We start from the raw sequence: 11,919 nt of genomic DNA, 5'->3' as shown, positions 1-11,919 counted from the left end.
TGACACGGCCAAATCTGAATGTTATCTCGGGTACTGTTATGCTAGTGTCCAAAAAGCCAAACACTTCGTTGTTGGCTGTTTCTACAGATGCATTTAAGAAAATTACTGGGATTTTTTTTAATTTGAAAAAATATATTTTACAGGGGGTATAGCTCAGTGGTAGAGCATTTGACTGCAGATCAAGAGGTCCCCGGTTCAAATCCGGTTGCCCCCTTTGACATGGCCAAATCTGAATGTTATCTCGGGTACTGTTATGCTAGTGTCCAAAAAGCCAAGCACTTCGTTATTGGCTGTTTCTACAGATGCATTTAAGAAAATTACTGGGATTTTTTTTTACTTTGAAATAATATATTTTACAGGGGGTATAGCTCAGTGGTAGAGCATTTGACTGCAGATCAAGAGGTCCCCGGTTCAAATCCGAGTGCCCCCTTTATGATGTCCCAATCTGAATGTGATCTTTGGTACTGTCTAACAAGCCAAACACTTCGTTGTTTTACCTTCTACAGATGCATTTAAGAAAATTACTGGGATTTTCTTTACTTTGAAATAATATTTTTTACAGGGGGTATAGCTCAGTGGTAGAGCATTTGACTGCAGATCAAGAGGTCCCCGGTTCAAATCCGAGTGCCCTCTTTATGATGTCCCAATCTGTATGTGATCTTTGGTACTGTTATGCTAGTTTCCAACATGCCAATCACATCATAATTTTACCTTATACTGATGTATTTGAGAAAATTCCTGAAATTTTTTTATTCTTTACCAAAATGTCTCTGAAAGGGGGTATAGCTCAGTGGTAGAGCATTTGACTGCAGATCAAGAGGTCCCCGGTTCAAATCCGGTTGCCCGCTTTGACATGGCCAAATCTGAATGTTATCTCGGGTACTGTTATGCTAGTGTCCAAAAAGCCAAACACTTCGTTGTTGGCTGTTTCTACAGATGCATTTAAGAAAATTACTGGGATTTTTTTTTACTTTGAAAAAATATATTTTACAGGGGGTATAGCTCAGTGGTAAAGCATTTGACTGCAGATCAAGAGGTCCCCGGTTCAAATCCGAGTGCCCCCTTTATGATGTCCCAATCTGAATGTGATCTTTGGTACTGTCTAACAAGCCAAACACTTCGTTGTTTTACCTTCTACAGATGCATTTACGAAAATTACTGGGATTTTTTTTTACTTTGAAAAAATATCTTTTACAGGGGGTATAGCTCAGTGGTAGAGCATTTGACTGCAGATCAAGAGGTCCCCGGTTCAAATCCGAGTGCCCCCTTTATGATGTCCCAATCTGAATGTGATCTTTGGTACTGTCTAACAAGCCAAACACTTCATTGTTTTACCTTCAAATTTAAAATTTGATTCATTCATTGCTATAGGAGAGGAAGAATTTTGCAAACTCGTCAAATCATCTAAATCCACAACGTGCATGTTAGACCCTATACCGACTAAGCTGCTGAAAGAGATGCTTCCAGATGTCATAGATCCTCTTCTTAATATCATTAATTCATCTTTGTCTCTAGGATACGTACCAAAAACCTTTAAGCTAGCTATGATTAAACCGCTTGTTAAAAAACAGCAACTTGATCCTACAAAACTGGTCAATTACAGGCCGATCTCTAATCTGCCATTTCTGTCAAAGATATTAGAAAAAGCAGTATCCTCACAACTGTGTTCCTTTCTTGAAAGAAATGATATCTGCAAGGATTTTCAGTCCGGATTTAGACCGTACCATAGTACCGAGACAGCTCTCGTTAGAGTCACAAATGATTTGCTCTTATCATCCGATCGTGGTTGTATCTCTCTATTAGTATTACTGGATCTAAGTGCTGCATTTGACACCATTGACCACAACATCCTTTTAAATAGACTCGAACATTATGTTGGCATTAGTGAAATTGCACTAGCATGGTTTAAATCATACTTATCTGACCGTTATCAGTTTGTAGCAGTAAATGAAGAGATGTCTTATCAATCACAAGTTCAGTATGGCGTACCACAAGGCTCAGTACTAGGACCGCTGCTGTTCACTCTGTATATGCTACCATTAGGAGATATCATTAGGAAACATGGAATTAGCTTTCACTGTTATGCCGACGATACTCAGCTGTTTATTTCTTCAAAACCTAACGAAACCTACCAATTCACAAAATTAACGGAATGCATAGCTGATATAAAAAATTGGATGACTAGTAATTTCCTACTACTAAATTCAGAAAAAACAGAGATTCTAATTATTGGACAAAAAACTTCCACACGTAATAACCTAGAGTACTGTCTAACACTTGATGGCTGCTCTGTTAAGTCTTCGTCGTCGGTTAGGAACCTGGGTGTGCTCTTTGATACCAATCTTTCATTTGAAAGTCATGTGTCTAGTATCTGTAAAACCGCTTTCTTCCATCTTAAAAATATATCTAAATTACGTCATATGCTCTCAATGAATAATGCAGAACAATTAGTTCATGCGTTTATGACCTCAAGGCTAGATTATTGTAATGCTCTACTGGGTGGATGCCCTGCACGCTTAATAAACAAACTACAGCTAGTTCAAAACGCAGCAGCTCGAGTTCTTACTAGAACCAGGAAGTATGACCATATTAGCCCCGTTCTGTCAACACTGCATTGGCTGCCTATTAAACATCGTATAAATTTTAAAATATTGCTGATCACTTACAAAGCACTAAATGGTTTAGCTCCGCAGTACTTGAGCGAGCTCTTAACTTATTATAGTCCTTCACGTCTACTGCGATCTCAAAATTCCAGCCAGTTAATAATACCTAGAATATCTAAATCGACTGCTGGCGGTAGATCCTTTTCCTACTTAGCACCAAAACTTTGGAACAGTCTTCCTACCATTGTCCGGGAAGCAGACACACTCTGTCAGTTCAAATCTAGACTAAAAACACATCTCTTCGGCCTAGCATACACATAACACATTATAGACTTATATAATTAGGCTGCATAGTTTAGAACAGCCGGGACCGGGAACACTTCCCGTAAATCCTGATGTACTTGGTACATCATAATAAGGATGGCGTCTACGCTAATATTAGTCTCTCTGTCTATCCCGAGGTTTTCTGCTGTCCACCGGAACCAGGCCGTATCCAGATCTGATGAAGGACCAGCGCCAGGACACGACGACGACGCCGCTGACCTGAAGTGTCAACCAGTCTCTTCTCCTCTCCACTCCGACTTCAACCAACCGGAACTGGACAAATACTCTGATTCATTCTGAACTTCATACACTGTTCACTCATTGGCCAGAGGAGAACTGGCCCCCGACTGAGCCTGGGTTCTCCCAAGGTTTTTTTCTCCATTCTGTCACCTGATGGAGTTTTGGTTCCTTGCCGCTGTTGCCTTACCTTCTGGCTTGCTTAGTTGGGGACATTTAATATTCAACAATATTATAGATCTGCCTTAAAGGTGGATGATGATGAAATTGTTTTTTTGTATTATTTTCATGTTATCACTGTGAAGCTGCTTTGATACAATCTGTATTGTAAAAAGCGCTATATAAATAAAGATGACTTGACTTGACTTGACCTTCTACAGATGCATTTAAGAAAATTACTGGGATTTTCTTTACTTTGAAAAAAAAAAATTTACAGGGGGTATAGCTCAGTGGTAGAGCATTTGACTGCAGATCAAGAGGTCCCCGGTTCAAATCCGAGTGCCCCCTTTATGATGTCCCAATCTTTATGTTATCTTTGGTACTGTTATGCTAGTTTCCAACAAGCCAAACACTTCGTTGTTGGCTGTTTCTACAGATGCATTTAAGAAAATTACTGGGATTTTCTTTACTTTGAAAAAAAATTTTTTACAGGGGGTATAGCTCAGTGGTAGAGCATTTGACTGCAGATCAAGAGGTCCCCGGTTCAAATCCGAGTGCCCCCTTTATGATGTCCCAATCTGTATGTTATCTTTGGTACTGTTATGCTAGTTTCCAACATGCCAATCACATCATTATTTTACCTTATACTGATGTATTTGAGAAAATTCCTGGAATTTTTTTATTCTTTACCAAAATGTCTCTGAAAGGGGGTATAGCTCAGTGGTAGAGCATTTGACTGCAGATCAAGAGGTCCCCGGTTTAAAACCGGTTGCCCTCTTTGACATGGCCAAATCTGAATGTTATCTCATGTACTGTTATGCTAGTGTCCAAAAAGCCAAACACTTCGTTGTTGGCGGTTTCTACAGATGCATTTAAGAAAATTACTGGGATTTTTTTTACTTTGAAAAAAAATATTTTACAGGGGGTATAGCTCAGTGGTAGAGCATTTGACTGCAGATCAAGAGGTCCCCGGTTCAAATCCGAGTGCCCCCTTTATGATGTCCCAATCTGAATGTGATCTTTGGTACTGTCTAACAAGCCAAACACTTCGTTGTTTTACCTTCTACAGATGCATTTAAGAAAATTACTGGGATTTTCTTTACTTTGAAATAATAATTTTTACAGGGGGTATAGCTCAGTGGTAGAGCATTTGACTGCAGATCAAGAGGTCCCCGGTTCAAATCCGGTTGCCCCCTTTGACATGGCCAAATCTGAATGTTATCTCGGATACTGTTATGCTAGTGTCCAAAAAGCCAAACACTTCGTTGTTGGCTGTTTCTACAGATGCATTTAAGAAAATTAATGGGATTTTTTTTTACTTTGAAAAAATATATTTTACAGGGGGTATAGCTCAGTGGTAGAGCATTTGACTGCAGATCAAGAGGTCCCCGGTTCAAAACCGAGTGCCCCCTTTATGATGTCCCAATCTGTATGTTATCTTTGGTACTTATAGTGGCACCTAGTTTCTTCTTTTTCTTCTGTACCACTTTTTGAAGTCAGTCTAATACAACCAGTATTTGAAACACGAGCAAACCAAACGGTCTTCTTTTAAAATGTTTACTTCCAAAACAAAATTATAAAACAAAATTATACATAGACAATGGTACGCACGGTCAAAAAACTGTGTTGCTTCCAACGTCTCTAACTTCAAACTAAAACTAACTACATCCAATCGCTTACGCTATGACGTAGTGCTATCTGACTGGAAGCTCAAAATACTGAAATATTATCAAATCTAAACATTACTAAATCATGCATTACTAAACATTACTTAACCAATATATTTCTTATAAATGTTCTTTTACTGGTTTTAAACTAAATTATTATTTCAGATGAACTAGTCCTTATGTGGCTCTTACATTACCCGGCCCCTAATTGGTTAATCAGGAGGACTAAGCAATTATAAACTTAAACACTGAGAGCCAAACAATTTTTAAATGTCCATAAACTATCAACTTGTTTCCCTTTTTTTTACTCTTCTGACGTCGCCTCTTCCAACAAGCACAGTTTGTTTACAGGCCTTTCCAGAGTGTTGGTCTTGGTCTTTATCTTCACTCTTCGTACTGTTCCATTGGAGTCCGGCAACGTTTCAACTACTTTTCCCATGAGCCAGGAGTTCCGTGGGGAAGAACTGTCCACTAATAGCACAACATCTCCTGTCATGAAGTTTCTTCTTGGCTTTAGCCATTTCTGGCGCTCCTGAAGAAGTGGAAGGTATTCACGTGTCCATCTAGTCCAAAATAAATCCACAAGATACTGGACCTGCTTCCATCTCTTTCTTGTGTACATGTCATCTTTGCTGAAAATCCCTGTAGGCATTTTGGGTTGAGATTTCAACAGCAATAAGTGATTGGGTGTTAGAGGTTCTACGTCGTTCACATCATCTGAAACAGTTGTAAGCGGCCTACCGTTGATTATGCTTTCGACCTCGCACATTATTGTCAGAAGACAATCATCGTTCACTGCTTGCTCTTTCAAAAGAGAGTTAAGGATTCTTCGCACAGTCCGAATTTGTCTTTCCCAGACCCCGCCTTGGTGTGAAGCGGCTGGGCTGTTGAATATCCACTTTATTCCTTTTGGTTGCAAGGCCTTTTCAATCTTGCCATTATCCACCAGTTGAATGGCTTCTCTCAACTCTCTTTCAGCGGCCACAAAATTTGTGCCGTTGTCGGAACGCATGATGGTAACTTGACCTCTCCTGCACATAAAGCGACGAATTGCATTAATGCAGGAGTCTGTGTCGAGGCTATCTGCAACTTCGATGTGCACCGCTCTGAGAGTGAGGCAAGTGAACATCACGCCGTATCTTTTGACTGTACCCCGGCCCCGCTTGACATCAAACGGCCCGAAGAAATCAACGCCGGTATTTGTGAAAGGAGGCTTACCTGGCAAGAGCCTATCTTCAGGCAAGTTTGCCATTTTTTGCTCACCAACCTTTCCATTAATCCTGCGGCACACTGTACATTTGTTGATGATCTTTCGAATTGCAGAATTGGCTTGTGGGATCCAATACCTGCATCTCAGTTGTGCCAAGACATAACTGCGTCCACAGTGTCCTGTTCTTTGGTGTATGTCTCTCAAAATCAGTGTAGCAACTCTGCTATGCTTTGAAAGAATTGCTGGATGTTTAGCATTTTCTGGCATAGCGGACTTGTGGAGTCTTCCACCAACCTTTAACGTGCCATCTTGAAGAATCGGATCCAATTTAAACAGCTGACTGCTGCGACTGAGCTGTTTACCTTTCTCCAGTACTTTGATTTCTTCTCCAAACTGTTGTCTTTGACTGAATTGGATTATTTCCGATTCTGCTGCAACCAGATCATCCATGGTAAGTGATTTCTTTTCTGTTGCTTTGAATTTTTTCATTTGTTGTTCTAACTTTGAACTTTCCTTTTCAGGGTTCTTTTCCGCTTGCCTGATCGTTCTTGATATTTCCTTTCTTTTCTCTTTCAGTTTCCACAGATTTTCCTTCACCTTTAAAATCCAGGCCACTGATCTCTTTAATTTATGCCAGTCCGAATAATAGTTGATCAATTTGTCGATTGGTTCCATGTTTTCTTCAACTTTGATCATGTTGACTGTAACTCCCTTCTTGACTTCCGGATCATTTTGAAGGCTTTCTTTCCTTCGCATAGGCTGTTCCGACCAATCACATTCACTGTTCAGCAAGAAATCCGGCCCATTGATCCAGGTTCCTCCTTGCACCAAATTCTTAGCTTTCAGTCCCCTGCTGGCTTGATCTGCAGGATTTTCCGTTGTTCTGACATACTTCCATTGCGATGGCTTGGTTGCTTCTCGGATCAACGAGATTCTGTTTGCAACAAAGGTTTTGAAACGAGCAGTTTCACTGTCAATATATCTGAGCACTGTAGTACTGTCTGTCCAGAAAATAGATTGTTGCAGTGGAACTTGAAGCTCTTGATGTAACATCTTGTCTACTTTAACAGCGACAACTGCTGCGGTCAACTCGAGCCTGGGAATGGTGACCAGTTTGAGTGGGGCTACTCTTGACTTCCCCATGAGGAATGCACAATGCTTCTCACCTTGGCTATTCTCTAGCAGCAGATAAGACACAGTGCCATATGCGGACTCTGAAGCATCTGAAAAATGATGTAACTGTGCTGCTGCAGTACATCCAAAATCTACAGGCTTCCAACACCTGCTCACATTGAAGGCAGAGAGATGACTGACATCTTCGATCCATCTTTTCCAATCTTCAGCGTGTTTTCCACCAATGTTCTCGTCCCATCCGTATTGTTCTTTACAAAGATCTTTCAGCAGGAGTTTAGCAGGCAAGATGACCGGAGCCAAAAAGCCAAGGGGGTCGTAGATGGAATTCACGACTGATAAAATGCCTCTTCTGGTCATCGGCTTGTCTTGCAGCTTCATACTGTAAGTGAAAGTATCAGTTTCTGTGTCCCACTGTACACCAAGGGTCCTCTCGATTGGCAAAGCGTCATGTCTTAGATCCAGGTCTTTCACTTCGCTAGCTCTATGTTCTTCAGGGATTGACATTAACACCTTCCTGCTATTGCTCATCCACTTTGTTAAAGCAAACCCTCCGCTGGCACACAGGGTACGAAGATCTTTAGCCAAGGTTACCGCATCTTCTTCGTTAGCTACACTCTTCAGACAGTCATCTACGTAGAAGTTACGCAGAACTGTCTGTACAGCTTCTGGAGATACATCAGCCTTGTGATCTTCAGCAGTTTTTTTCAGTGCATATGAGGCAACACTCGGTGAAGAAGTGGCTCCAAAGAGGTGCACGGTCATTCGGAATTCCTCCATAGGTTCGTTCAACTTGCCGTTGGGCCACCAAAGAAAACGGAGTAGGTCTGCGTCACGCTCCGGTACCTTGACCTGATAAAACATCGACTCGATGTCCGCCATTATAGCTACTGGCTCCTCACGAAATCTTAAAAGCACACCAACTAACGTATTGTTCAAGTCGGGTCCTTGGAGCAGTTCACTATTCAGAGACCTATCCTGAAACGAAGCTGTGCAGTCGAAGACCACCCGCAACTTTCTTTTCTTTGGGTGATACACCCCGTGATGTGGTATGTAAAACAGTCTGTTGTCGTCACGGTTCAGCTGTTGAACTGGAACTTGGACAGCATAGCCCTTGTCAATGATGGTTTCCATAAAGCCCTTGTACTCTTCAAAGAATTCAGGATTCTTCTTGAACTTTCTAAGCAAACAGGCTATGCGCTGTTCAGCCACACAACGGTTATTAGGCATTTGGAGCTTCTCATTCCTGAGTGGCAGTCCAATGCTGTAATGCCCGTTCTCAAAAATTGTCGTTTTCTGCACAGATTGCAAAAACTGTTTGTCTTCATGAGACATCTCCTCTCGATCATCGTAGTTACGCTCTGGAAAATCAGTGTTATACTGTTGGACCAGCAGCTTTTCAATCTCCATCACAGAAATTCTGTTTACTGAAAAGGTAGGCGTTTCATTCATTGCATCATCCAGTTCTTTTCTTAAGGGCCCATTCACAACCCAGCCAATGGCAGTCTTCACGGCATAAGGGCCTCCATCCTCAGCATTAACAACGTGCCATGGCTCCATTGCTCTTGAACAGTTAGCTCCAATAAGCAGGCCTACATCTGCTTCTATCTCTGGCAAGCGTACTTCATTGAGATAAGGCCACTTCTGGATATCTGACTGTTTAGGTATGTTCTCGGTGTGAACAGGTATGTTGCTATGAGTGAACACCTTAGGTAACTCAATGAACTTGGTGTCTTCCAGCCCACACACTTCCAGGTCTGATATGATGAAACTGTTCATGAGCTTCTGTTCTCCAGGTTTGTCTTGACCCATGGTGCTAAGAAGTATTCGTGTTGGTTTCCCTTTAATGTTTAGTTTCTTTTGCAGGTCTTCTGTGCAGAAAGTTGCTGTGCTTCCCGGGTCCAGAAAGGCATATGTTTCAACACACTTGTCACTCCTTTTTGACTTGATCTTCACCGGTACTATTGACAGCACACATCCTGCTTCTCCGGCCCCCGTTAGGCTACAGGACTCTTGCAGAATAGACACTTGAGCACACGATACTTCACTTCCATGATGACCATCTTTCTTTTCAGGTGAGACAGAACCTTCTTTTTTCATTATGTGCAAAATGTCTGGATGCTTTAAAGCACACTCTTTACACTCAATTCTTCTTTTGCAAAATTTGCTAAGATGACCCGGAATTAAACATCCAAAACACAAGCCCTTCAGTTTTAAGAAATCCACACGCTCTTTATGTGGTTGGTGTTTGATTTTGCTGCATGAGGCAAGGGTGTGAGATTGCTGGCAGTACAAACATGGCTTATCAAAGGCACTCACAGTTTTACTTGAGTTTGCTGACTTAGCAAGCGTTTCTAGAGGCCCTTTGCTTTCGGTGGAAACATTGGTTGCAAAACTGCTTCCACGTACCTCTTTCCTTCCATAATGCTTTTCCTTTTGGTCAGTCTTTCCACTTGGGATTGGGCGGCTGTCTGAGATATTACCAAAGAGGGGATCCATCACTATTCTAGCTTGGCGGTCTATGTAGCTCACCAAATCAGCAAACTTTGCTCTCCTGCCTCTTCGCTCTTTCATGTCATAAGCTTCAGCTCGCCAACGTTCCTTCAATTTGTACGGTAGCTTAGACACCACTGTCCGTAAGTTGGTTGGGTTGTCCATCTCCTCTAAAAATTCGATGTCTTCCATGGTATTGCGACATCCAATCAAAAACATTGCATAGGCGCTCAATGCTTTCCCATCATCAGACTTCACTTGAGGCCATTTGAGAGCTTTGTCAATGTACGCGCTGGCAATCCGTAATTCATCCCCATAGTGCTTATGAAGTAGTCGCTTCGCCTCGCAGTATCCTTTGTTAGGTGTCATATGAGCACAGCTGCGAACAAGCTCTTGAGGTTCACCGGCCGTAAATTGTTCCAAGAAGTACAATTTGTCTTGATCATTGCTGGTTTTCTGCTCTATTGCGTGCTCAAACGCTCTCATGAAAGATTTGTATTGTAGCGCATCACCCTTGAACACAGGAATGTCCTTTGTTGGTAGATGAGATAGCTGCTGTTGTTTTACAAGTAGCTCAGTGATTACATTCTGTTTTTGCATAACCGCTAGTATGTCATCGCCTTTGTTAGGTTGAGCATTAGTGACATAATTGGAGACCGGTTGAGATGGCTGTTGTATTTGGGAGTGCTGTGTTTGTGGGTGAACATGAGTGTTCGTTTTAGCTTGCTGAGGAAGCATAATGCTAGTTCTTTCCTTCACGTGTCCACCTTGTGACTTTTGCACTGCCGCGTAGCTACTTAAACCATCTTCGGATCTTTCATATTCTTTAAGCACCTTTAATTTTGCTTTACTCTCAGCTAATGCAGTTTCCAGCTCTAACTCATCCTTTTCGGCTTTGATTCTAGCTGCTTCAAACTCAAGCTGTTGCATTTTCTTTAGCGCAGCAGCACGTTCGAGCAGGGCTGCATGTTCCGCTTCCTGTTTAGCTCTTGTTGACGATACTCGTGACACAGCTGAGGTGCGACTTACTTGTGATCCATGTCGGCTGGCATATGTGACATCGCAGACCCCCACCTGTGAAACGCTGTCATTTGGTTTAACAGTTTCTTGCAGATAATCAACCGCATTGTTTTCTTCTTGCAGTATCTTTTCCACTGGAAGTATGAGTTCATGCTCAGCTGCAATCCAACTTTTTGTCGTTTTCATAAATCCTCTGATTGTTGCCATTTTAGGTTCGAACCAGTTCTCTTGATCAGTTGTTTTTTCATCTTCAGTCAAAAGATTTGCAACTTCGTTGTTGAGACGGTTAAACTCATTTAGTGACGTTGCAAAATCATTTTCCATCATATTTTTCACACTTTGTAAATTTTGAGCATCACTCATCATTGTTTCTAACTCTTTTCTTTTGCTTGTTAGAGTTCCTAATGTTCTTCTTCTCAGTGCAATGCACCTCTGCAATCTCTCCTCTAATGCCTTCTCTGTCAGCTTATGTGACCTACCCTTTTCCATTGTATCCTCGATACATCTATGCTCATCTTCATCAGCCATCTTACAAATAGCAGAGTTAATGCTTTAGTTGAATGCAAACGTATAAAGCACTTCCTTTTGCTTTACTTTTCTTAATAAACCGAGTGCAAAACAACTTCTTAACGATCGCCTTAACTCCACATTGACTGAATCAGAGCTTGCTATCAGCATACATTTTGCAGGGAGAAGTTACTTTCGTTTTCTTCCAAACTCACTCATTATCCTCGCGCGTCCGTATCACGTCTTTCAATCCGTACTTTTTCTCCTCGGTCTCCGTTTTTTGAAGAAAAAAGTCCCCACTTCAGCGCGCAGCGTCACTTCTCTCTTAGCTGACAGGCCAAAACCGCGGAGAAACTGCGGTCTGTTCGCGGCTCTCTGAGGCTCGTTTTCGGCGCTAAAGTCCGATCCGTTTCTTAAACCAGCAACAATTTAGCCACGTCCTCTTCGTTATTCAGGTAATCCAGCGCAGCTTCGTATTAGCTTAGTTTTTTGACTAAATATAGTGGCACCTAGTTTCTTCTTTTTCTTCTGTACCACTTTTTGAAGTCAGTCTAATACAACCAGTATT

The 11,919-nt window shown here is 41.6% G+C and overlaps 1 protein-coding gene across 1 annotated transcript in view; it reads right to left on the bottom strand.

The window, feature by feature from the left end:
• Positions 1 to 5,294: 5,294 nt before the first annotated feature.
• Positions 5,295 to 11,919, bottom strand: part of LOC306990463 (uncharacterized protein) — a gene marked incomplete at its 3' end in the record, with an annotated part of 318,552 nt that continues 311,927 nt past the window's right edge. The window contains exon 3 of the mRNA XM_079597339.1: positions 5,295 to 11,919. This exon is cut by the window's right edge and continues 345 nt beyond it. Within this exon, the coding sequence (XP_079453465.1) occupies positions 5,295 to 11,372 (6,078 nt within the window). The 5' untranslated portion in view covers positions 11,373 to 11,919.

The sequence above is a fragment of the Phoxinus phoxinus genome (assembly GCF_949152265.1).
Source record: "Phoxinus phoxinus genome assembly, chromosome: 22".
NCBI lineage: Eukaryota > Metazoa > Chordata > Actinopteri > Cypriniformes > Leuciscidae > Phoxinus > Phoxinus phoxinus.
The sequence above is the reverse complement of the archived record's forward strand: the minus strand, read 5'-3'. Positions and strand labels throughout refer to the sequence as shown.